Source organism: Stegostoma tigrinum, chromosome 21, assembly GCF_030684315.1.
Source record: "Stegostoma tigrinum isolate sSteTig4 chromosome 21, sSteTig4.hap1, whole genome shotgun sequence".
Lineage (NCBI taxonomy): Eukaryota > Metazoa > Chordata > Chondrichthyes > Orectolobiformes > Stegostomatidae > Stegostoma > Stegostoma tigrinum.
The window spans coordinates 7,230,036-7,257,967 of record NC_081374.1 but is presented as its reverse complement, the minus strand read 5'-3'; the positions used below and the strand labels follow the sequence as shown (position 1 = coordinate 7,257,967).

The 27,932-nt window shown below is 43.6% G+C and overlaps 1 protein-coding gene across 8 annotated transcripts in view; it reads left to right on the top strand.

Annotated features, from left to right (window-relative positions):
- The window catches only part of LOC125462683 (cyclin-dependent kinase 18-like), a 181,461-nt gene that overhangs the window by 127,033 nt on the left and 26,496 nt on the right, over positions 1–27,932 (top strand). For all 8 annotated transcript variants that reach the window (XM_048552919.2, XM_048552912.2, XM_048552915.2 and 5 more), the window contains 2 exons: positions 17,264–17,358; positions 22,596–22,658. In XM_048552919.2, the coding sequence (XP_048408876.1) occupies positions 17,264–17,358; positions 22,596–22,658 (158 nt within the window). The remainder of the gene's footprint in view (positions 1–17,263; positions 17,359–22,595; positions 22,659–27,932) is intronic.

The window sequence follows — 27,932 nt, the reverse complement described above, 5'->3', positions numbered from 1 at the left end:
CCCTGCAGCCTAATGGTATCAATGTGGACTTCACCAGCTTCAAAATCTCCCCTTTCCCCACTGCATCCCTAAACCAGCCCAGTGCATCCCCTCCCCCCACTGCATCACACAACCAGCCCAGCTCATCCCCTCCCCCCACTGCATCCCAAAACCAGCCCAGCCTGTTTCTGCCTCCCTAACCTGTTCTTCCTCTCACCCATCCCTTCCTCCCACCCCAAGCCGCACCTCCATCTACCTATTAACCTCATCCCACCTCCTTGACCTGTCCGTCTTCCCTGGACTGACCTATCCCCTCCCTACCTCCCCACCTATACTCTCCTCTCCACCTATCTTCTTTTCTCTCCATCTTTGGTCCGCCTCCCCCCTCTCCCTATTTATTCCAGAACTCTCACCCCATCCCCCTCTCTGATGAAGGGTCTAGGCCAGAAACGTCAGCTTTTGTGCTCCTGAGATGCTGCTGGGCCTGCTGTGTTCATCCAGCCTCACATGTCATTATCTTGGTTTCTCCAGCATCTGCAGTTCCCATTATCACCTTTTAATTTGAATGGACATGGAAGAAGGATGCTTTTTCTTCTTCCCCCAGTAGATGGTGGTGTTTCCCCATATAAATCAGTGGTTACCATGTAACAGTAGTAACCTGGATTTATATTTAAACATCATTAACCCAGGCAGAGTTCCCTGGAATCTCATTTGTGGGTTTAGGTGCAAAAAAAACATAACCGTCAAGGATAAAGAGTAGGAGAGATTTCTCTTCGTTACTGCCCATCCTTAGCTGCCCAGAGGACTGTTAAGTGTAAACCGCACTGCTGTGCGTCTGGAGTCACATATAGGACGGTAGTTTCCTTCCCAAACGGAGATTGGTGAGCCGGATGGTTTTTTCCAACAATCAGCAACAGTTTCACAGCCATTATTAGACTCTTAGTTCCAGGCTTTTTTAAAAAAATTGAATCCAGATTCTACTATCTGCTGTGGCGGGAGCCAAACCCGGGTCCCCAGAAGATTAGAGATAATGGGAACTGCAGATGCTGGAGAATTCCAAGATAATAAAATGTGAGGCTGGATGAACACAGCAGGCCAAGCAGCATCTCAGGAGCACAAAAGCTGATGTTTCAAGCCTGGACCCTTCATCAGAGAGGGGGATGAAGGGTCTAGACCCGAAACGTCAGCTTTTGTGCTCCTGAGATGCTGCTTGGCCTGCTGCGTTCATCCAGCCTCACATTTTATTATCCCCAGAAGATTACCTGAGTCTCTGGGTTAACAGTCCATCTACATTACCACTAGGCCATCGCCTCCCCTGTTTCATCAGAGTTGAATTACATTTCGTCAGAGCTAATTTTACGGAATATCTTAAGGAAATAGGTGGAAAGGTTCTGGGAAGATATACCAGGACATGTGAAGGTGAAAGGTATGGATAACAAAGGCAGGATGTGTTGAAGAGTGTGGAGTTAGAGGTGCACAGTGTCTGGAGGGAGTGGTGATGTAGAATTCAGATAAGAGCAAGATATGACAGCATTTAATTACAGGGATGAGGACTTTAATTTGGAGTGGGTTGGCCAATGTGAGAGAGGGAAGGCAAGGAGGTCAAGACAAACAGAATGGAGTCCTTGGGATTATAAAGGGAATAAATCTGTATATTTGACTCAGTGAGTGGTCAACCTGTGGAACAGGGGCATGCAGAGAGCATTGTTTCATTCAAATAAGAGTTAGATTTATTTCTCAAAGAAGCAAGACTGAGTTACTCCACTGTCAGAGTAATTTGAGAAATGATCTTGTGTGGCTCTGATATGATTTGTGAGGAGCAGGCGACAAACCCATGGTTCTCAAAGTTCTCCCCCATGATCAATCTCACCTCCTGTCTGCTCTCATTGATAGAGACTGATGACGGTGATTTGTCGTGCAATCCATTATCACTGGACTATGTGACTATCCGGGAATGTAGAAGGGTAAAGAGATGGATGCTGTTCTTAATTTTATCCTGCATTCCGATGTTCCAAAGCTTGGATGGTCAATAATATAGGCTGTAAGAGAGTGAGTATGAGACTGAGTGTTTATGTATGTGAGAGTATGTGTGTATATGTGGGACCCTGTCTGTGTATCCATGTTCTTTATTTCTTTAATTTATTCAGGCACTGCAGGTGCTGCAGCATTTACTGCCTATCCCTAATTGCCCTTAAGAAGCTGGTGGTGACCTGCAGCAGTCTATGTTGTGGGAATATGCCCAAAATGCCATTGCAGGGGGCAATTCCAGGATTATCCAGCGATCGTGCAAGAATGGCGATATATTTCCAAGTCACGATGGTGAGTGGCTTGATGGGGAACTCTTTCAGTACAACAGGGTCAAAATCTTCGAACTCACTCCCCAGTGGCACTGTGGGGCTACCTACAGCACACGGACTGCAGCGATTCAAGAAACATAGAAACATGGAATATAGGAACAGGAGTAGGCCATTTGGCCATTCAAGCCTGCTCTGCCACTCACTGATCATCCAACTTCTCCTGTTCCTGCTTTCTCCCCATACTGGAGGCCTGTGTGTGCCACAGGGATTCGTCCTCTGCTTTCTGTAATTCATATTTGAATGTGAACATAGCTGGTATGGTTAGAAAGTTTGCAGATGACACCAAAATTGGAGGTGTAGTAGACAGTGAAGAAGGTTACCTCAGAATACAATAGGATCTTGAGCAGATGGGTCAATGAGTCAAGATGGAGCTTAATTTAGATAAAGGCGAGGTGCTGCATTTTGGAAAGGCAGATCAGGGCAGGACTTATACACTTAATGGTAAGGTCCTGGGGTGTGTTGCTGAACAATGAGACCTTGGAGTGCACGTTCATAGTTCCTTGAAAGTAGGAACAGAGTTGCAGATAGACAGAACATAGAACATAGAAAATCACAGCACAGTACAGGCCCTTCGGCCCACGATGTTGTGCCGTGGAATAATCCTAATCAAAAAATAAAATAACCTAACCTACATTCCCCTCAATTCACTGCTGTCCATGTGCATGTCCAGCAGTCGCTTAAATGTCACTATTGACTCCGCTTCCACGACTACCACTGGCAAAGTATTCCATGCGCTCACAACTCTCTGGGTGAAGAACCTCCCTCTGACGTCTCCTCTATACTTTCCTCCTAACGCCTTAAAACTATGACCCCTCGTGGCAGTCAATCCTGCCCTGGGGAAAAGTCTCTGGCTATCGACTCTATCCACGCCTCTCATTACCTTGTACACCTCGATCAGGTCACCTCTATTCTTCCTTCTCTCTAGAGAGAAAAGTCCGAGGTCAGTCAACCTCTCCTCGTAAGACAACCCCTCCAGTCCAGGCAGCATCCTGGTAAACCTCCTTTGCACCCTCTCCAAAGCCTCCACATCTTTCCTATAATAGGGCGACCAGAACTGGACACAATATTCCAAGTGAGGTCTCACCAGGGTTTTGTAGAGCTGCAGCATAACCTCGCGGCTCTTAAACTCGATCCCCCTGTTAATAAAAGCCAAAACACCATATGCTTTCTTAACAACCTTATCCACCTGGGTGGCAACTTTAAGGGAGCTATGCACTTGAACACCAAGATCCCGCTGTTCCTCCATACTGCCAAGAATCCTGCCTTTAATCCTATATTCAGCATTTAAGTTCGACCTTCCAAAATGCATCACTTCGCACTTATCCAGGTTGAACTCCATCTGCCATTTCTCAGAACAGCTCTGCATTCTGTCAATGTCTCGCTAAAGCCTGCAATAGCCCTCGATACTATCAATGGCACCTCCAACCTTTATGTCATCAGCAAACATACTAACCCACCCCTCAACCTCCTCATCCAAGTCATTTATAAAAACTACAAAGAGCAGAGGCCCAAGAACAGACCCCTGCGGGACACCACTCAGCACTGACCTCCAGGCAGAATACTTACCATCTACAACCACTCTCTGCCTCCTGTCAGCCAACCAATTCTGAATCCCGACAGCCAAATCACCCTGTATCCCATACCTCCTGACTTTATGAATGAGCCTGCCATGGGGAACCTTATCAAATGCCTTGCTAAAGTCCATGTACACCACATCCACTGCTCGACCCTCGTCAACCTGTCTCGTGACTTCCTCAAAGAATCTGGCCTGGTTCATTGCCTAGTACCAAATCCAATGTGGCCTCACCTCTTGTTGGCCTATCCACATACTCCTGCACACAGTGGACAAAAACTGACCCATCTAAAGTACTCGAACGAGAGCGTTTCCATTCAATGTTTGGAAAGTTAAAGTCCCCCATGACAACTACCCTGTTACTTTTGCTCTTATCTAGAATCATAGTGAAAAAAACGCTTGGTATGCTTACTTTCATTGGTCAGTGCATTGAGTACGGGAGTTGGGAGGGTCATGTTGCAGCTGATTAGGCCACTTTTGGAGTATTGCTATAGGAAGGATGTTGTGAAACTTGAAAGGGTTCGGAAAAGATTTACAAGGGCATTGCCGGGGTTGGAGGGTTTGAGCTATAGGGAGATGCTGAATAGGCTGGGTCTATTTTCCCTGGAGCGTCAGAGGCTGAGGGATGATCTTGTAGGTGTTTATAAAATCATGAGGGGCATGGATAGTGTGAATAGGCAAGGTCTTTCCCCCAGGGTGGGGGAGTCTGAAACTGGAAGGTGTAGATTTGAGGTGAGAGGGGGAAGATTTTAAAAGGGACCTGATGGGCAACTTTTTCACACAGAAGGTGGTGTGTGTATGGAATGGGCTGCCAGAGGAAGTGGTGGAGGCTGGTACAATTAAAACATTTAAAAGGAATCTGGGGTGGGTACCTGAATAGGAGGGTTTAGAGGGATTTGAGCCAAATGCTGGCAAATGTGACTAAATTAATTTGGGATATCTGGTTGGCATGGACGAGTTAGACCAAAGGATCTGTTTCTGTACTGTCCATCTCTACGATTCTTTGACTTTATGATATGGGCAGTGTGTCTATTGAGAACTGAGAGCTAGGTGGAAGTAGCAACAATGTACGAGTTGCAGTAAAACAACTTCTCCTTTTGGTTCCTTGGTGGAATGTTCAATAGGATCCGAAATAACTGCAGCTCAGCATTATCACACTAAATTCCTGAATTATTACTGTGCCGAAGGAAACTGTTCAGTCTGTTGTGTCCAGGTGGCTGTCAGAACATGTTGATTTGTTGTTTAAATTTAAATCTATTTAAATAATCATCCAACATCTTCTTGAACGCCTCCATTGCCCCTACCTTCCACCCAATATCCATACTCCGGACCCTAAATACTCATTGTGTAATGAGTTATTCAGATATAACAGTGGTAACAAGGACAGCTCATTGATGATCTGATTGAACATTGGATACCTTTGCTTCTTGAGACGTGATCCAACTTGTCAATTAAACATTAGCTGGAAAATCCGAGGGTGCTGAGTGGGGTTGAGCCAGAGTAAATAAGTATAAAGATTGAATTTGTAGCTTGTGGAAAATGGGGACCTTGCAGACCTTTGGAAAAATGAAAACAGCTCATGCTTATAGATCGTAACCTGGAAACTTATGGATCCGAAGGCTGTTGCTGGGGACTAGCACACGGGTGTGTATGTCTATGTTTATGAGAAACAGCATGATCTGTGTGTATGTGAGAGTTAGTATGTGAGAGAGAGTGAGCGAGGATTTAGATGTTTGTCTGAGAGCCTGTGTACTATTTCAATTCACTCAAAATACACTCACTTTTAAAGTTAAAATAGCGCGCCACGTTTGTGTCTGCTTGTGAGAGAATGGGCAAAATTGAGTTAGGATGAGCTGAAGGGGGAGAGATTTAACATTCAGGTGTGTGTCTAAGGCTTGTTTGATGTAAATATTTCCTGGAACCTGTCTCTGTGAGTACTGACAAAACAGTGGAAATGTGTGAGTGCAGGAAATATGCACCACGTCCTGACAAGAGTGAGTTGAAACTAGATCAATACCAGTGTCTTGGTTAATACAGGCTTATAGTGGTGAGTCTTTGCAATAGTCAGTCTCCAAACCATAACCTGTTCTAAAGAAAATGATTTTCTTGTTCAGAGGCTGTTTACTGTTTCTCATTCCTAACTCCAATGGACGTCAACTGGCCGATCCTGCTCAGAAAAGCTGTTCCATATGGCTGGCTGAGGTGGAAGGCATGCAATGGTTTGGTTGAACAGGTCATTGTGGAGTGGTTAAATTAGACAAAGTAAGTGGTAAAGTGGTTTAGACCAAAACATTGAAAGTTATCAAGAGAGAGTTGGGTACATTTCTTGGAGCTAAAAGGATAGAGGGTATGGGGAGAAAGTATGAACAGGGGAATGATCTGGATGATCAGCCATAATCATTGGATGGCGGAGCAAGCTCAAAGTGCTGAATGGGCTGTCCCTGCTGCTATATTCAATATTTCTATAAGCTGCAGCATGAGTGATCCCATCATCAAGTGTCCTCACGCATGAAGGTAAATGATTATGTAGTGGCTTTGTTACGTCACCAATAATCCAGAGGACATCAGTTCAAATCCCACCATCCCAACTTTGGGAATGAGAATTCAGTTTTTAAACCAAAAGTTTCAAAAAATAGTCTTGAAGTAACATAGATAACCAGGTGTAGAGCTGGAGGAACACAGCCGGCTAAGCAGCATCAGAGGAGCAGGAAAGCTGACGTTTCCGATCTGGACCCTTCTTCAGAAATCTGAATCTTTCTGAAGAAGGGTCTAGGCCTGAAACGTCAGCTTTCCTGCTCCTCTGACGCTGCTTGGCCTGTTGTGTTAATCCAGCTCTACACCTGGTTATCTCATATTCTCCAGCATCGGCAGTTCCTACTATCTCTTGAAGTAACATGATAGGTATCAGTAAAAGTGACCATGAAGGTTTCATTAAAAAGCCAACTGTTTCTAGGAAAGAATGCTGACATCCTTATAGAATGTGGCCTTCTTTATTTACATCAATATAGCTGACTCTTGCCCTCAGAAGGGCAACCTGTGAAGCTAGAGATGGGCAATAGATGCTGGCCTTACCTCTATCCTAAGAATGTGTCCCTTGGCATGTGGAGTGGGAACATTTTAAAATGAAAACGTTGTTAGGATTTAGGCACAACTGCTAAGGCCTGAATTTACTGACAGTCTCTAAATGCTGTTGAGAAAGCGGTGATGAGTCACCTTGCTTCTTCAACCATATCAGAGGGCACTTGATAATTATCAATATCGATATTGGACTCGCATATTGGTCAGACCAGGTAATAAAGTCAGTTTTCCTTTACATAACACTCTTGGAGCTTTGTGGTCGCCAGAACTGAGATTAACTTCTCTTTTTTATAAGATCATAGGAAATAGGAAGAGTAGGCCGTTGAACTCATCAAGCCTGCTTCGCTATTTTGATTGTGAACATAACTCCACTTTTCCACTCGATCAAAATTTTGTCCAGCACAGGCTTGAATAATTTCAAGGATCCAACCTCCACCAATCTCCCTGGAAGAGAATTCCAACGATTAGCACTCTGTGAGAGAAAGAGTTTCTCTTCATCTCTGTCATAAATGGGAGCCCCTAATTTATTGACATTTTATCCAACTTTTAGTTTCCACCCCTATCTTGCTCCCACCTTCCCACAAGGAGAAACATCCTCCTAGTATCCACCCTGTCAAGCCCCTCATGGTCTTATAAGTTTCACTAACAGGAAGGATATTATTAATCTGGAGCGGTTTCGAAGAGATTTACCAGGATGTTGCTGGGTATGGAAGGTTTGAGTTATAAGGAGAGGCTGGATAGGCTGCGACTTTTTTCGCTGGAGCGTAGGAGTTTGAGAGATGACCTTATAGAAGTTTACAAAATAATGAGGGGTATAGAGGGAACTAATGGCACCAAACAAAGCTTCCACATTAGACAGGGGTTCACCCGCCCATCCGCCAATGTGGTCCACTGCATCCGCTGCTCCTGATGTGGCCTTCTCTACATTGTTGAGACTAAGCGGAGGCTCAGAGACCATGTTGTAGAACACTTGCACTCTGTTTGCAACAAACAACAACACCTTCTGGTTGTGAACCATTTCCGCTCCCCCTCCCTGGGTGACACGTCCATCTTGGGCCTCCTCCAGTGTCACAATGATGCCACCCGCAAACTGGAGGAGCAGCACCTCATTTTCTGCCTCAGGAGCCTACAACCCAATGGCCTAAATGTGGATTTTACCAGTTTCAAAATCACCCCACTCCTGGCCTCATCCCATGACCAATCCTCCCTCTCATCCCTGCCTCCTTGACCTGACACAAACTGTCCATCTTCTCTCCCACCTATCCTCACATCACTGACCAATCCCCACCACTGCCTACCTGTACTCACCTATCACCATCCCATCTATCACTCCAGCCCCACCCCTCATCTCTCTATTTATTTCTGGGCTCCCTTTGCCCCTGCACCCCTCCCCACCCTGCGTCTCACCTCATTTCTGAAGAAGGGTCCCAACCTGAAACATTAACTTTCCTGCTCCTCTGATGCTGCCTGGCCTGCTGTGTTCCTCCAGTTACACAGTGTGTTATTTAGAGTTAATGGTAGTGGTCTTTTTCCTAGGATGGGAATTTCAAGACCAGGGGCACATTTTTAAGGTGAGAGGAGAGAGATTTAACAAAAGATATGAAGGGCAATTTTTTTACAGAGGTTGGTGTGCGTGTTGAATGAACTTCCTGGGGAAATGGTGGATGTGGATATGATTACAATGTATAAAGACATCGGCTTTTTAAAAAAATTCATTCATGAGATGTGGTCATCGCTGGCTGGACCAGCATTTATTCCCCGTCCCTAATTTCCCAAAGGGCAGTTATGTTTTAACCACATTGCTGTGGGTCTGGAGTCACATGTAGACCAGACCAGGTAATGATGGCAGATTTCCTTACTGAAAGGGCATTAGTGAACCACATGGGGTTTTTTCCTGACAATCAGCAATGGTTTGCATGGTCATCATTAGATTGCTAATTCCAGATTATTATTGAATTCAACTTCCACCATCTGCCATGGCAGGATTTGCACCCAGGTCCCTAGAACATTACTTAGGTCACTGGATTAATAGTCTGGTGATAATAACGCTAAGTCATTGCATACCCCTACATGAGTAGGAAGGGTTTGGAGGGATATGTGCCAGAAGCAGGCAGGTATGGCTAGTGTAGTTTGGATAATGTTCTGCATGGACTGGTTGGACCAAAGGGTCTGTCTGCATACCGTATGACCCTATAACTCTCAGATCACCTCTCATTCTTCAAAACTCTCAAGTGTGAGCCCAATCTTCCCTCGAATGATAACCCTTCAATCCTCTGAGGCAAACCACGGAATCTTCTCTGAACTGCTTCTGATGAAAATATCATTTTGGACTTTTATCAATTAATTGAATTTAAATTCTCCACCTGCTATAAAATCTTGCTTCTTATAACAGCTCAGTAACATTAGCGAGATTCCATCTGACTGAGATCTTCCTTTTGAGCTGAGAACAAGAAGTGCTGGAAATCACAGCTGGTCAGATAACATCCATGGAGAACAAGCAAGCTAAAGTTTTGAATCTAGATGGCTCTTCATTAGAAATCTTCCTTTTCCTGCTAATAAGGGCTAGTTGTGTCATTTTTGCAATCCCCTTGACTCAGACCAAGGACACAGTCAGAGTGTAGCCCTTGTACTTTATTTTGACTCAATAATGTGTATACAGTGAGTTAAGGAAACCTCTGGGCTATTACATGTCTGTACATCTATTTATCGAATACACTCCATCCAGCTTTTGATTTGGCTCCTGTTAATGGATTATAGCTATTAACGATTTCCTCTGGGTTTACATGATTACCTAAACACTTAAAGGTTGGTTTGGGGAAATCACGTAGCTGAGGTCAGGTGACATGTTACCCAGTGAGATTGGCCAATCATTAATAGGTAAATGTATTGTGCTAATGTGATTTCCAGCATTTTTTTTTGTTTTCAGTCAAAAACAAGATCTTAGTCAGATGGAGTCGCGGTAATAATGAACTATAATTGGAAATAAGACTTTGTAACAGTTGAAGGAATTCAAATTCAATTAGTTGAATTTACCCTGGGGTTAAAACCAGGTGCAGCTTCACTGCCTGATCTTACTGTTTATCCCTACATTACCTAAGGGAGACTGAGAGGCTGTGAGAAAGATAGGTAATGTGGTTAGTGTCAGGTGTAGGCAGGGACATTGAGAGACTACAAAGGGAACAAGGTACTGAGAGTGAACAAGGTGATAAGTGAGACAGATTGTGCGAGACGGGAAAAAAGATCAGCAAATTGTGTGTGAGAGTTTCAGAGAGAGTTTGAGGCAATGATAATAGTGAAACATGTGAGACAATTGTACAAATGTAAAAGATAGGAGCATGAGTAAGTCATTCAGTCCCTCCAAGGCTGCATTACCCTTCAATAATAGTCATGGTTGATATGTCACTGCCTGTCCAATCTTCTACATCTCTTAATTCCTTTAGTCGCCAAAACCTGTAGACTTTGGCCTTGAATATGCTCATCACAAAGCATCATAGCCCTTCATTTCGAAAGGGTGTGACATTACGTCACCTTTACTCAGATCTAAATGACCAACCTTCTATCCTGAGACAATGAGTTATAGCTTGAGAATTTGTGTCCTGTAGAAACAGCCCCAGGCAAACATCAGTTTATCTCGGTGAGTTTATCTCGGGTGCCTGATGAAAATCTGAAATGGTTCTAACAGATGAGCAGAAATTTCGGAGGGCCAGGGTACTTTATAAAGACTTTATAAAGCTCTAGTTAGGCCCCATTTAGAATACTGTGTCCAATTTTTGGCCCCACACCTCAGGAAGGACATACTGGCGCTGGAGCGTGTCCAGTGGAGATTCACACGGATGATCCCTGGAATGGTAGGTTTAACACACAAAGAACGGCTAAAGATCCTGGGATTGTACTCATTAGAGTTTAGATGGTTGAGGGGAGATCTAATAGAAAGTTACAAGATAATATATGGCTTAGAAAGGGTGGACGCTGGGAACTTGTTTCCATTAGGTGGGGAGACTAGGACCCGTGAGCACAGCCTTAGAATTAGAGGGGGTAAATTTAGGATGGAAATGAAGAGACATTTCTTCAGCCAGTGATGGGCTTGTGGAATTCATTGCCACGGAGCGCAGTGGAGGGCGGGACGTTAAATGTCTTCAAGGCAGAAATCAATAAATTCTTGATCTCACAAGGAATCAAGGGCTACGGGGGGGAGTGCAGGGAAGTGGAGTTGAAATGCCCATCAGCCATGATTAAATGGCGGAGTGGACTCGATGGGCCAAATGGCCTTACTTCCACTCCTATGTCTTATGGTCTTATGGTCTTACTATAAGAGAAGAGCGTGTGAGAAAGAACATAAGGCGGAATGTGTTTAGGATATAATGTGTAAAAAGACAAAAAGAAATAAGCTTGTCGAGTAAGAATTTGATGAGGAAGTGTATATTAATGCAGTGGCAAGCCAATGTTTGAAAACTGCATTTTTAAAGGAGGCAGACATGTGAAAGTGGGAAAAGTTGTGAGACACAAAGTAAAGTGTGCTAAGCCCCACCACTCCCAGGATCATTGGAAAAGTTGATGATCTAATCAAAGAATGTAAAGTCCCCTACCATTGCAAACATAACAGGAAACACTGAGCAGCTTCCTGGACTCAACAAGTACTACTATTTATTTCAAACAGGTAAATTCAAATCACAATCAGCTATGAATTATCAACATTTGGCTCCACTGGTTAAACTTTAACCACACTTTTTAAAACCCTTAAACACCCATGGGCAAACAAACGACGTGCTGGGAAGTCTCTTGTGGCACAGTGACTGTGACCTTACTTTGGAGCTAGAAAGTCCAAGTGCCACCAACTCCAGAAGTGTGCCACAATGCATCTCAACGGTTTTCTATAACTAATGGGGAAAAAAATAATTGGAGTCCCGGGTGGAGGTTAAAATAACTGGGAACCACAGCTCAATAACACCACTCCACCGTAGGGTTTGTGTTTTTTTTTGCACCCCAAAACTTTCTGATCTTTGCCCTCTGTTCTCCAGGTGTTTTTACTGCTTCACCAGAGGCACAGGTCGATTGATACATTAACTACAAAATCTCTCAGCTGCTGTTGAAGAAATACCATACTGTGGTCAAAAGAGTTAACTGCTTCTCTCTCTCTCCACAGATGCTGCCAGACCTGCTGAGTTTCTCCAGCAATTTCTGATTACATTCCAGATTTAGGGGAGGCGATGGTCTAGTGGTATTATTGCTGGACTGTTAATCCAGAGACTCAGCTGATATTCTGGTGACCCAGGTTCAAATCCCACCATGGCAGATGGTGGAATTTGAATCCAGTAAAAAAAAATCTGGAATTAAGAATCTCATGACGGCCATAAATCCATTAACAATTGTCGGATAAAACTCACCTGGTTCATTAATGTCCTTTAGGGAAGGAAACTGTCATCCTTACCTGGTCTGGCCTACATGTGACTCCAAACCCAGAGCAATGTGGTTGACTCTTAACCACCATCTGGGCAATTAGGGATGGGCAATAAATGCTGCCTAAAAAGTGATGCCCACATCCCATGAATCAACAGAAATAAATTTCCAGCATCTGAAGTATTTTGTGTTTAACAATCCATCCATGCTTTCTCTTGCCCACCCTTCTCTTTCTCCAATGTCATGCAATCCTTCACTATTTGTGAAATATTTAAGTTATACCATCATTTTACACATGGGGACATAATCACAATCACACTAACGGTTCCAGCAATGTCAATAATTTTAATATTAATTGTTGAAATGAGACACCCCAAATAGTTTTGCATTTTGAGTTTCAAACTTTCCAATGAATGCCAATTGGCTGTGGTCAGTGTAGAATAATCTTTGTCATATTTATGTCAGGCTTAGACTTCAAAGGGTTGAAAAGCCAATAACATTTCCAAAGTCTATTTTGCTCTGGGAGAGTATTTCCTCTGTTACTGATTTAGTTTCTTAGAAAAGTGACCCGTTGGCTTCTCCTGATTCATTGTCAGGCGGAACTGCAGCTACCCAAAGTCAGTAATCAATCTCCGTTTTGAAAGGTCTTGAAAACTCAGGGGTGCCAGTACTGGTTCATTTGATGGGGTTGCCATCAACTTCTCAAATGCAGTCCAATATTCCGTTAGCCATTCCACTCCTGCTTGTTTCCTTCACAAATGTGGCAAAGGTACAGGTGATGCAAGGTAAACACACATTCTTAAAAACTTCATGGTATCCTGTTTATTTTTAGGAACAGATTTTCACTGTTCTTGGCAACACCGGTCCTTACCTTCTGATACTCTAGGAAAAATAGTCAGGCTTTCGTAAAGTTTTGTTTAAATTTATCATGAAGCTAGACAGCTACAATTACTTGAACTGATCTTCTACTTATCTCACATACTCTGCCCATGTGCTGCTATATCTTACATCGTTTAAATAAACGATACAGACTTCAGCTCTGACTTGATGTATAAACCTTTGGAATGTAGCTAGGGCATTCTTTCATCCAATGTCATCACTCATTATTGGTAAAGCCCTCTTGGTGTGACATTGTTAAATGTTAATGGCATTTGCCAATACTCCTTCAATTGAGCAGCCTAGCAACACAGTCAATACTGTGTTCTACCCATGGAACTTTATACATATCGGTTTTTGTGCGTGTATCTACCTTTCTGTAGTCTCTACAAAATCTAGTTGACTGTTCCGATTTAGGAACTAACGGTACCAGTGACCTCCAGCCACTTTGACTGCGTTCCATCAAGTGGTTTCCCAGCATGCACTAGCCCTCTGTTTCTACCTGAGCTTGTCTTTCTGGGTTCGATTGATGAGGATACTGACTTACTTCCTACATCCACATCATGCCTAGATATTCTAGTAGATCCAGGTGAATCTCCACAATTTACCTGATCCTTTCCAAGTAGTTTTACATTGCCATTGCCCTTTCTCTAAATATGAAAACAATTTCTAACTACCCCTGTATTTCTGTGTTGATGAGTTGGATTGAAAAAGGTTCACTTTGAGAACCATCAACCTCTGCACTCTGTTTGTGACAAACATTAACACCTTCCGGTTGTAAACAATTTCAACTCGCACTCCCACTCCCTGGGTGACATGTCCATCCTGAACTTCCTCCAGTGTCACAATGACACCACCTGCAAACTGGAGGAACACACCTCATATTGTGCCTCGGGAGCCTACAGCCCATTGACCTAAATGTGGATTTTATCAGTTTCAAAATCTCCCCACTCCCGGCCTCATCCCATGACCAATCCTCTCAGTCAGAACTGTCAACCTCTCCTTCCATTTTTACTGTCGCTGCCATCTTTTTCCACTCGTACCAGCTGATACACTTTCTCCTCCTCCTCTTCCTCTTCCCTGCAAGGATGTGTTTCAATATATTTATGTGACACAACTGACTCTCCTTCCTGTGATCAGAGGGATCTGTCAAACACAGAGTGTGCTGATTTATGAATGTCCGACTGATAAACATAATCCAATTCAGTAATTTTAAAGATCCATCAGATGAACTTTTCCTTGAACTTTCCAAACCATTGCTTTGCGTTGTGTTCTGACTTGCTCACAAATTGACTTGCAAATGTTCTACAGAACAGGGCATATTCTCAAAGAATAATACAGCACAGGAACAGGCCCTTTTGCTCTCCAAGCCTGCCCCAACATATTTTGCTCTTCCCTACTAAATTTGCCTTCACTTACAGGATCCACATTCCTCACTTCCCTCCCTATCCATGTCTTCGTCCAGGTGCTTCTTGAATGCTGCTATTGCATCTGCGTCCATCACCACCCCCGGCAGCATATTCCAAGGATTGCCAGTAATCCGGTTTTAATAGCCTTCCTAACTACTTTGTATGGACCACTGAATGTCACTTTCAGAGGCTGACCTTGCAAATGGAATAACGCTGATACCTTGCCCCCACTTGAAACTTGAATTTTTGCCCATTCTTTCAGTTTTGCCTGTGAAACTTCCACTTGCGTTACCCTCTGCGCTCATGACAGGCTTCCATTTTCCCAATTTCTACCCTTTTTGAATTAATGTGAAAAAGGCTTAGTTTTATGGATCAGTTCGTAATCATTTGCCATTACAGCTACCTGTCTAGCAGTCGTAACCCTTTAGTCCTTAATATAATTCCTTATTATATAAGGTGGGGAATGTTTAAATGCCTATCAAAGAATAATCTCTCTGAAGACTTCATACATGGTTTCAATGTCTAATGCGCATCAACATTATTTTGGTTAACTGTTTCAAATTTAATATAGGTTTTTCCAGGCTGTCTCCTTAAAGTCTGAAACCACTCTTAGTATGCCTCAGGCGTTAACTCGCATATAGCCAATATAGTTTTTATTACAGTGTCATCAACCCTTAAAACCTCAAACAGTAAAGCATAAATTCCCTGCACTTTACCTGTCAACACACTCTGCCTGAGCAATGTCCAGATTCCCTTTGACCAATTCATTCGTCTTGCTATTTTCTCAAAGGACATAAAAGTGCCGACACATCAATTTACTCAAATTTTGGCAGGACAAGTACAAACTTAAACATATCTTGATTGGGCCTTACATTATACCTTAGATTTTCTTCACCAGAGTCTGCATCAGGGCCTGATGGCTCTTCTTCAACTCCAATACATTAAGCTTAAATTCCTTTTCCCTGTACAATTCTAATTCTAGTCTTCTAATTTCCATTCTTTTCATTCCCATTTTCCTTTCCTTATCTTTTTCTATTCTTGCTTTGTCTTTTTCTGCTCTTCAGAATTCCATCTCTAGCTGTTTCATTTCTTTTTTAATGTCCCATCTGGTTTGACTATAACTGAAAATCACCAAATTCTGATGCTTCATTATTAGGAGTACCTGATCTCTCTTGTATTTTTGCTCAACCCAAATGCTGTGCTAGTCCTTCAGTTGTGTCTGTCTTCTTCAAGTTAGTAAACATAGCCATCCTCAACTTAATGGCCTATTCAAGTAACTTGGTTTTGGAAGTTTACTTCAGACAATCGGGGACAATGCGGCAGAAAATTCTTCGCTATTTCCAATGCCATATATTGTTTGTATTGAAGATCTGGGGTTTTATTTACCTTTGTGATTTATTTATGTTACACTTGTGAGACAGTGCGTTGATTTTCAAGGCTCACCACTCCCGAGGTCACTACAGAAGCTAATGAGTTAAAGGAAGTTCACAGAGCCGCCAGTTTACCTGTTTGAACCTAGCTAACACAAAATGCTGACCAGGTTCCTGTACTTAACTGGAACTATTTTTTATCATCAATAAGTAAACTCTAATCACAAACAATTAGCTATGAAGCATCAACATATGTCTCTGGTTAATATTCTAACCCCTCCTTTAAAATCTCTACACAAATAGTCTAACACTCACTTGTACACATAGAAACAAAAAATTGGTTTTATGGATGGAGGGAAAGTAACAACTGAGAAATTCTTCCCAATAGCACCGGTCCACAAGGTTCATTGAGACATTCCTTTGGCTTGGCGCGATTTTAGACTTATGGAGTCATGCAACACAAAAACAGATCCTTTGGCCCAACCAGTCCGTGCCGATTATAATCCCAAACTAAACTCACCCTACCTGCTTGTGCTTGGCCCAAATCCCTTCAAACCTTTTCTATTCATGTACTTATCCAAATGTCTTTTTAATAAATGTCCTTTCTGTTCATAATCTCCTATCTCTAGGTTCTTTCACTTCTTCAGACTAGTGCAGTGTACTTGGTGCACTAACTACAAAGTTTCTTAGTTCCTAGATAAAGACAATGGTCTACAGCAACAGGTGAGATAAAATAACTGGATTTCTTTGAGTTTCAGGTATTTTTACTGCAGAGCGGGAGCGACACATAACCTGTTCTTCCAGGAGGTTGAAGTCTTCTCAGTGAATCATTTGTACCCATAAGCTGTTCAGCTGCCCAGGAACCAGTCAGAGAGTTGTTGTCAGACTAACAGCCTTGCATCCAAGACTGGTCACAATTGCATGAACCAATCAGCTACCTGTTGCTGTCGGGATCGCACTTTGCACACACCCCGGCAATATGTCATCTACAAATAGCTTTCTCCTGCTGTTTGAATGAAGCAGCAGTGTAAACATCACATACAATGAGTTTCAGTGACTTGTTTATTAAAGCGTTGCAATACTTTCCACACTAATTTGGCTTTAAAGTAGTCTTTTTTCTTATTTTAATTGAGGAATTAGGAAATAAAATTATATGGTCTTACGGGCTAACATTGAAAAGTGCAGAGGTGCATCCCAATTAATTACTGTGCTCTTTCTCCACAGTTTCATTGCTGAAGAATCTGAAACATGCAAACATCGTCACTCTGCATGACATCATTCACACTGACCGCTCACTCACCCTCGTTTTTGAGTACCTGGTAAGCCATCGACGTGGGGTGACTCACTCACAACCTTTCTTTTCATTCTAAAATAAGTGAGTTTGTTTGTAAGTTCCATTCTGAACACATCTTTAGCTTTGTACCTAGAGGCCATAAAACAATTTGATGGCAGGATTAGACATAGCGCAAAGCTACTGCCGCTACAGCGTAGCTTCCCCAAATGTGGCTTCCAAAGATTTGGAGAGAATGGTCTCCAAAGCAGCAATGGTTGCTATGGAAATTTGACAAATGTTGCAAAGCCCCTTTAATTCCTTGCCATTTTTCACTGTGGGTGAGGGCTACCTGGTTGATTTATTCTTAAGGCCTGATTCCTGTTCTGAAAACAGACATGGGCGATGTATTGGTACTTCAGGACTCATGATGAAGAGTGTAAACAAATTTCCTGCTCCTCTGATGCTACCTGACCTGCTGTGCTCCTCCAGCTCTACACTGTATTGACTGGTAATCCTGAGGCCTAGCTGATACGCTTGGGAATGTGGGATCAAATCCAAACATGGGGACCTGTGAAATCTAATTCCAATCAATAACTTTGGAATGTAAAGCTATTCACACATGATTCCCATGAAATTATCATCACTTGTTGTAAAAACGAAGGCTCTTAAATGTCCATTAGGCAAGGAATTAGCCATTCTTACATTTGGTGGACGTGTGATTCCAGAACTGCAGAAATATGGTTGACTCTTAACTGCCCTTTGAAATGGCCTAGTGATCAATCAAGGTCAGTCAGGAATGAACAACATATAGTGGCCTTGTCAGTGACTCCGATCACAGTGTAAAGAAAACCTGTGGGACGGTGGATGCATTTTAGCGAAAGAATTCTTCAGTATAAACATCACCAGCACCCCCCGTTTCCTCTGTCTCACAGCAGTCCAGCCACCCTCTTCTCCCACCCCACTCTCAACCCTCTGGGACCAGAGTTATTTTCAAGCCTCAGAATGGAGCTACACTGGGAAAATATATGGGGAGTATCTCTTCACACGGTCCCAGCAAGCATTCCCAGTAAGGATAGTATAATTTGATTTATAATAAAACTCATTCTTGCATCAACTTTACTGCAGCAGTGACCCTCTTGTTCCTGAGTCATTGAATCCCTACAGTGTGGAAGCAGCCCATTCAGCCCATTGAGTCCACACTGACCGTCCAGAGAGCATCCCATCCAAACCCACCCCATCTCTGCATCGTCCATGGCAAATCCACCTAGCCTGCATGTCCCTGGACACTATGGGCAATTCGGCATGGCCAATCCACTGAAACTGCACATCTTTAGATCATTGGAGGAAACGCATGCAGACACAGGGAGAACATGCAAACTCCACACAAACAGTCACCTGAGTTTGAATGAACCCAGGTCCCTGGTGCTGTGAGGCAGCAGTGCTAATCACTGAGCTGCCATCAGAAAGTTTTAGATTTAAGCACAAGTATGGAGACTTCCTGTATAATCTGGGCAGTTGTTCTGGGAGAATGCTTCTGTGTTGGAGGTTAAGTTTCTGGTTGGAGATATTAAAACAAAACCCTTGTTAGATGGACGTAAAACATTGTTTAGCACTATATGAGAGAGAACGCAGCATCTCTAAATTATCTGCTCATTATATCGTTATTGCTTGTGGGATCTTACTGTGTACAAATCTGTTGCCGAGTTTCCTACATTATATGGTTGTTGGAAGGTACTTTGAGACTCCCTGAAGTTGTAAGAAGCTAAGAAATTTAGGCACCAGGGTGGAGGACTGTGAAATATAAGGTTAAGAGGCAACTTAATGAGACACACAAGATGATCAGAGGATTAGATACGGTGGACAGTGAGAGCCTTTTTCCTCAGATGGTGATGGCTAGCATGAGGGGACATAGTTTTAAAGTGAGGGGTGATAGTTGTAGGACAGAAGTCAGAGGTAGGTTCTTTACTCAGAGAGTGGTAAGGGCGTGAAACAGTAGTAGGCTCGCCAACTTTAAGGGCATTGAAATAGTCATTGGATAAACATATGGATGATAATGGAATAGTGTAGGTTAGATGGGCTTCAGATTGGTTTCACAGGTCGGCACAACATCGAGGGCCGAAGGGCGTGTACTGTCCTGTAATGTTCTATGTTCTATGTTCTATGAACATGGACCAAGGAAATACTAGAAGGTTTTGCAGCCTTAAAAGTGGATAAGATGTATTCCAGGCTGTTTAGGGAGGCAAGGGACTAGATACCGAGAGTCCTAGCAGTAATTTTCATGCTTTCTCTGGTCACACATGCGGTGGAGTGCTAACATTTTCCCATTATTAAAAAAAACGAGCAAAGGATACACCAGAAATGAAAGGCCAATCAGCCTAACCTGTTGGTGGGGAAGTTATTAGAAAGAATTGTGAGAAAGAGAACATGCCTGCACTTGAAGAGACACAGATTACTCAGGGATAATCAGTGTGGATTTGTTAAAAGAAAGTTGTGATTCACAAATCTGATCAAATTTTTGAGCAGGTAACCAGGACTTTACAACGATAATGCATTTGATAAAGCTTACACAGAATTTAGCAAGGCTTTTAGACCATAGACATAGGAGTAGAATTAGACCATTCAGTTCAAAGGGTCTGCTCCACCCAGCATGGCAAATGTGTTTCTCAAACCCATTCTGCAGTCTTCTCCCCATAACCTTTGATCCCCTTAACAATCAAGAAACTACCTACTTCTGTCTTAAATATACTCAATGCATTGGCCTCCGTAGCCTTCTGTAGCAATGAGTTCCATTGATTCTCGACTCTCTGGCTGAAGAAATTCCTCCTCATCTCAGTTCTAAAGTGTCATCCCCTTACCCCGAGGCTGTGCGCTTGGGTCCTAGTCTCTCCCACTACCAATGGTAACATCTGCTCCAAGTCCACAATATCCAGACCTCTTTGTATTCTGTAAGCTTCAATCAGGTCCCCCTTTGTCCTTCTATACTCAGTCAAGTACAGACCCAGAGTGCTCAACTGCTCCTCATGTGACAGGCACTTCATAGTCATAGAGTCATACAGCACAAAATACAGGCCATTCCATCCAACCAGTCCATTCCGACCATAATCCCAATCTAAACTAGTCCCACCTGCCTGCACTTGGTCCGTATTCTTCCAAATATTTTTTATTCGTCTACTTACCTAAATGTCTTTTAAACATTGTGACTGTACCTGCATCCATCACTTCCTCTGGCAGTTCATTCCACATATGAACCACTCTCAATGCAAAAACATTGTCCTAATGTCTTTTTAAAATCTTTCCCTTCTCACTTTAAAAATATGCCTCTTTGTCTTGAAATTCCAAGCCTAGGGAAAAGACACCCACCATTCATCTTATCTATGCCCCTCATGATTTTATAAACCTCATCTCCGGGCATCATTCTTGTAAACTACCTCTGGATCCCCCTCCAACACCAGCATATCCTGCTTTAGATAAAGGGCCTTCCTTTGATAAGGTCCCTCATGGTCAAGAAAATAGCAACCAATGACATCCAAGACAAAATAGTACTTTGGATCCAGAATTGACTGAGTGGCAGGAACGAAGGCTGAAGCTAGAGTTTGGTTCCAAAGGGGTTCTGTGAGGCTTGGTGCTGGGGCCCTGGCTGTTTGTGGTGTATATTAATGGTGATTTAAATGTATGGTATGGTCAAGGAGTCAAAGAAAAATTGATAGGGTGGTAAGTAGTGCAGGAGATAGCCGTAAACTGTGGGAGGGTACCAATAGGCTGATCAACTGGGCAGAGAAATGGCTAATGGAATTCAACCTTGAAAGTTGCGAGGTAATGCATTTGGGAAGTGCTAACAAAGGATAAGATTACACCAAGAATGGTAGGATTCGGAAAAATGCTGAGCATCAGAGGGACCTTGATGGGCATATCCACAGATTCCGGGTCGCAGGGCTGGTAGTTCGGGTGGTTGAGAAAAGATACAGGATGCTTGCCTTTATTAGCTGAAGCATAGAATACTCAAAGATTGACTAAGACTGTTTTCTCTGATGCCATGCAGGCTGGGAGGGTACCTGGTAGAGGCATTAGAGTATGAAGGGCACAGAAAGGGTGAATGGTAAGGCACATTTTCCATGAGTGGAGAGGTCAATATTCAGGGATCAGAGATTTAAAGTAAAAGGTAGAATGCTTGGAGGAGAGTTGAGCAGAATCATTTTCACTCAGGGTGGTGGGAATCTGGAATAGAATTAGAATTAGCTTTACTGTCATATGTAGTCAGATGAGTACAGTGAAAAGTTTACAAGTCACCACTAAAAAGGCCATCTTAGGTCCAAAGGTACCCAGGTACAGTTTCTTAAAAACAAATCCTCAGGAATAAATTAGAAAAATGTAAAATCATGGGAATAATGTAGAAAAATAAAGGAATGAAAAGATCAGAATTACAGTCCTGTCCCCACTGTCCACACTGCCACCAGCCTCCAGACTACAAAAGGAATAAAAGAAAAATTATGTTAGTAGAGTTTATCTTGTGAACAAGGGTTCTACAATCACTAATACGGGGCTTTTGCAAGGTCCCAAAGCCAGAAGTCTACACTCCAGTCACCACCTGCACCACAGTCTAGTCAATGTTTCAGGAAGTGCCTCCAGCACAGCCAAAGACCCCCAGGTCAGACCCTGGGCTCCTGAGACCATGCTGAGGGCCTACCACAGTCAGGACTCCTCCTCCGAGCATCCCCACCATCACAGACCCAACGAGGTTCTGAATCCAGGCTCTGGGTCTACCACAGTCAGGATTCTTCGATCTGGGCACCACCACTGCTTCAGCCAAGCGGCAATGCTCTGGCTTTCCCATGATGTCAGAAGATGAAGGATAAAAAGGGAAAGAAAAGACAAAAGAAGGGGGCAAAAGAAGTAGAAGCAGATGGAGCAGACAAACTCCGGCCTCCTGGGCTAAGGAACCCACATGCTGTGCTGCTACGACTCCACTGCTATCTTGAGAATTCGCTGCCTGAAGGGCTGGTTGAGTCAGTATCTTTTGTAACATTGAAGCATTATTTAGATGTTCTCTTGTATCACCATAGTCTCCGCAGTGATAGGCCAAGAACTGGAAAATGGCATTACTGTTAGTCAGATCTTTGTGGATACCACGGGCAAAATGACCAACTACCGTGCCTTAAACATCTATGAATCTTTAAATGTGGGTCCTCTTTAATTTGACCTTCCAAAGGTGATGTTTCAGGGGGTGTAAGAGCTGCAGAACTGACCTCCCGCTACTAAATGTCACTGTCTCCATATGTTTTACAGGACAGTGACCTGAAACAATACATGGACATCTGTGGGAATATCATGAGCATGCACAATGTCAAGGTGAGAGAAATTTCCAGTTTCTTTTGAGCCATGGGATTTCTTCAAAATGGAGAACAAAGGTCAGAATTCTGTTTGAAGCGGTATGCCCGTATAAACTAGATAGTATGATGTTGGTGATAATGGGAACTGCAGATGCTGGAGAATCCAAGATAACAAAGTGTGAAGCTGGATGAACACAGCAGGCCAAGCAGCATCTCAGGAGCACAAAAGCTGACGTTTCAGGCCTAGACCCTTCATCAGAGAGGGGGATGGGGAGAGGGTTCTGGAATAAATAGGGAGAGAGTGAGAGGCAAACCGAAGATGGAGAGAAAAGAAGATAAGTGGGGAGGTAGGGAGGGGATAGGTCAGTCCAGGGAAGATGAGGGAAGTCCAGGTCAAGGAGGCGGGATGAGGCAGTAGGTAGGAAATGGAGGTGCGGCTTGAGGTGGGAGGAAGGGATGGGTGAGAGGAAGAACAGGTTAGGGAGGCGGAGACAGGCTGGGCTGGTTTTGGGATGCAGTGGGGGGAGGGGACGAGCTGGGCTGGTTTTGTGATGCAGTGGGGGGAGGGGAAGATCTGGGCTGGTTATGGGATGCAGTGGGGGAAGGGGAGATTTTGAAGCTTGTGAAGACCACAATTGATACCATTGGGCTGCAGGGTTCCCAAGCGGAATATGAGTTGCTGTTCCTGCAACCTTCGGGTGGCATCATTGTGGCACTGCAGGAGGCCCATGATGGACATGTCGTCTGAGGAATGGGAGGGGGAGTGGAAATGGTTCGCGACTGGGAGGTGCAGTCCACTCCACACTGCCCTCCAACCCCACCACACCCAGCACCTTCCCCTGCAGCCGCAGAAAGTGCTACACCTGCCCCCACACTTCCTCCCTCACCCCCATCCCAGGCCCCAAGATGACTTTCCATATTAAGCAGAGGTTCACCTGCACATCTGCCAATGTGTCATACTGTATCCATTGTCCCGGTGTGGCTTCCTCTACATTGGGGAAACCAAGCAGAGGCTTGGGGAACGCTTTGCAGAACACCTCCGCTCGGTTTGCAATAAACAACTGCACCTCCCAGTCGCGAACCATTTTAACTCCCCCTCCCATTCCACAGACGACATGTCCATCATGGGCCTCCTGCAGTGCCATAATGATGGCACCCGAAGGTTGCAGGAACAGCAACTCATATTCCGCTTGGGAACCCTGCAGCCCAATGGTATCAGTGTGGACTTCACAAGCTTCAAAATCTCCCCTCCCCCCACTGCATCACAAAACCATCCCAGCTCGTCCCCTCCACCCACTGCATCCCAAAACCAGCCCAGCCTGTCTCCGCCTCCCTAACCTGTTCTTCCTCTCACCTATCCCTTCCTCCCACCTCAAGCCGCACCTCCATTTCCTACCTACTACCCCATCCCGCCTCCTTGACCTGTCCGTCTTCCCTGGACTGACCTATCCTCTCCCTACCTCCCCACCTATACTCTCCTCTCCACCTATCTTCTTTTCTTTCCATCTTCGGTCTGCCTCCCCCTCGCTCCCTATTTATTCCAGAACCCTCTCCCCATCCCCCTCTCTGATGAAGGGTCTAGGCCCGAAACGGCAGCTTTTGTGCTCCTGAGATGCTGCTTGGCCTGCTGTGTTCATCCAGCTTCACACTTTGTTACGTTGGTAAAATGTTGGGGCACTTTGTCTCATAAACCCCTGTCGTGAATTGTAAACTCCCAGGCATTGACCATTGGTGTATCCTTTGGACATTCCAATACCATTTGGAAAAGGAACAAACTCTGTTACCTAGGGGCAAATTACTGCAGATGCTGGAATCTGTATTGGAAACAAAAAATGCTGGACACCACCGCAGGTCAGCTTCAGCTCTGATGAAGAGTTATCTAAACTCGAAACATTAGCTTACCCTTTCTCCAGCGGTGCTGCCTGAACCACTGTGAGTTCCAGCAGTTTTTCCAAACTCTGTTCCCTGACTGGATTAATCTTGTCTGTCACTGAAATCATGCATGTTTTGATCATTATTAGTTTCAAAAATATTCTTTCGTAGGATATGGGTATCACTCACAAAGCCACTGTCCCTTATTTCCTGTGAACTGAGGGCAATTAAGAGGCAGAGATGTTGCAATGGGCCTGGAGACACTTGTGGGCCATATTGGGTGAGGAAGGCAGATTTCCTTCCTTTAAGATGACATGAGCAGATAGGTTTTGAGACAATAATCACCATTACCAGAGACTGGCTTTGTAGTCCACATTTTTGTTTAATTAATTGATTTGTAATCCCACCAGTTGCTACGGTTGGATTTCCAACTATTGCATGTCCTTTGGGCTTCTGGATTGCTAACTCAACAACTTTATTCCACCCTCCCTGGAATGAGTAAGAGTATTCAAAAGAAATTAAACTAATAAGATTTTCTTTCAAGTCCCCATTGCTTGCAGTAATGTCCTAGAGAATCTGAGTCAACTCCAGTTGACCCCAGCCATTCATTCTTTTGCTGAAACAACTGAGTTACTGAGTAATCAGTCTTCAGAAATTTCCAGAACATTGACAAGGACCCAAAAGTCCATTTGCTTTGAAGTAAAAACCTATTCATTTTCTTTTCTCCCACTCATGTTGTGCCTTGTGATCTGGAGGCGGTAATTGAAATTAATGCTTAATGAACTTTCAGCTTCAGTGAGGCAGATTTTCCAAACATGGAAGTCTCACACCTCCCTCCCTGTTCCATCCATCCTGTCAAGGTCTGGGTAGCGAGATGAAATTCTGAGGAAGGGTCACCGGGCCTGAAACATTAACTCTTTTTTGCTTCGCAGAATGCTGCCAGGCCTGCTGAGTTTTTCCAGCAACTTTATTTTAGTTCCTGATTTACCAGTTTTTTTTTCGGTTTTTGTTGTTGTCGAGATGAAGTGTTGCCCGGGCTGTTGGAAATGTTGATTTTAACATAGTCCAGCTGTTACATCCTATCATACTAATAATCAATATGCTTTTGCTGAAATAATTAATTGGAGAGAAGAAGGAGAACCTAACTGTATGGTACGTGAAGGAAAAGAAAGAATGGAAAGAAATCCTGTAACTTTCAGCTTTTGTGGAGTGCCATTATAGTTAGGTTTCTGAACTACAACCTGCACCATATCCTGTTCACCCTTCGCTCCTGCGCTTACAAGCACCGTCGCTGTATCTTGTCAATTTTAAAATTCCTGCTTTGTTTTCAAATCCCGACAAGAGCCTGGAAAGAACCGGATGGCAACAATTCCCAAGCTGTATAAAAATAGAAAATGCTGACAAGATTTGTGTTTTCTGATGAAAAGCCATTGAGCTGAAATGTTAACTTTATTTCTTACTCTGTAACTGCTGCCAGACCAGCTAATTTCAGTTTTCCAGCACCCACATGATTTTGCTTTTGTATTTTTGTAAATGGTGGATATTTGGTATGTGATTGGATTTCTCCTCATTAAGGTTGCCCAGCTTTGTTTCTGATTTCCTGTATGGCCTTCCCTTCCCCTTATCCATAATTTCCTGCAGTCTCTGACCCAGTTTACATTATTCCAACATTGACAGCCATGACTTCAGCTGCCGGAAACCTCGGCTCAGGAATTCCATCCCTGAACCTTTCCACCTTTTTCTTCTCCTTTAAGACTTAGAATCCTTAAACCTGTTTCACTGAGCCTTTGGCCACCCATTGTAATTTCTACAGAGATAGTAGGAACTGCCGATGCTGGAGAATCTGAGATAACACAGTGTACAGCTGGATGAACACAGCAGGCCAAGCAGCATCAGAGGAGCAGGAAAGCTGACGTTCTGGGTCAGGACCCTTCATCAGAAAATGAAGAAGGGTCCTGACCCGAAACTTCGAGCTTTCCTGCTCCTCTGATGCTGCTTGGCCTGCTGTGTTCATCCAGCTTCACATCGTAATTTCTACTTTGTTTAGTTTACTCAGTGTTGAATTTGGCTCAATTCTATTCCTGAGAAGCACCTTGGGGATGTTTTATTTTGTCTATTAAAGGTGCTATGTCAATTGATAAATACACATGTTTTAAAATTTGTTTGATGTGAATTGCACTGTCTAGGCAGCATTTATTGTCCATCTCAATTTGCCCCAGAGGGCAATTAAGAGTCAACCACACTGTTGTGGGCCTGGAGTCACATGTTGGTCAGGCCAGGTAAGATTGGCAGTTCCCTTCCCTCAAGGACATTAATGAACCAGATGGGCTTTCCCCTTGGCAATGGTTTCATGGTCGTTATTAAGCTCATATTCCAGATTTTCTTCGAGGGATTCAAAACTGGGTCTGCAGAACATTATGTCAGTGATAATGGGAACTGCAGATTCTGGAGAATCCAAGATAACAAAGTGTGAAGCTGGACGAACACAGCAGGCCAAGCAGCATCTCCGGAGCACAAAAGCTGATGTTTCGGGCCTTGACCCTTCATCAGGGCTGATGAAGGGTCAAAGCCTGAAACGTCAGCTTTTGTGCTCCTGTGATGCTGCTTGGCTTGCTGTGTTCATCTAGCTTCACACTTTGTTATCTGCAGAACATTACCTGGGTTTCTGAGCTAATTGTTTCCTAATAATACAAAGAGGCTGTCACCTCCCCATACACACTCAATTTTAAGAATTTGAGTATCAGAGTTGGGAAGTCATGTTGAGGTTGTATAGGACACTGGTGAGGCCTCTTCTGGAGTACTGTGTCCAGTTCTGGTCACCTAGTTCTCGGAGGGATATTTTTGAGGTAGAGGGAATTCAGAAGAGCTTGACCAGGATGTCGCTGGACATAAAAGCTTTGAGTTATAAAGAAAGGCTGGATAGGCTGGGACATTTTTCACTGGAGTGTTTGAGAGGTGACGTTATAGAAGTTTATAAAGTCATGATGGTAGGTATCTTTTCTCGAGGATTCACTAGGGGACACATTTTCAAAGTGGGAGGAAAGAAATTTGAAAAAGACATGAGGGACAAATGTTTTGCACAGAGAGTATTGTGCACATGGAAGGAACGACCTGAGGAAGTGGTGGATGTGGGCACAATTACAACATGTAAAAGGCATTTGGATTAGTACGTAAATAGGAAGAGCTTGGAGGTATATGGGCCCGGAGCAGGAGGTGAAACTAGTTTAGTCTGGGGTTATGCTCAGCATTGATTAGTTGGACCGAAGTTCTGTTTCCATGCTGTATGACTCTATGACTCTGAGAAGTTGCGAAAGGCTGTTGGTTGCAGAAGATGTATCTGCAGGTTATATTATTGAGATTTTCCTGACATTAGTCTTTCCTTCCCTGCTTTCTTTTGACATTTTGCGAGAAGGTGATAACA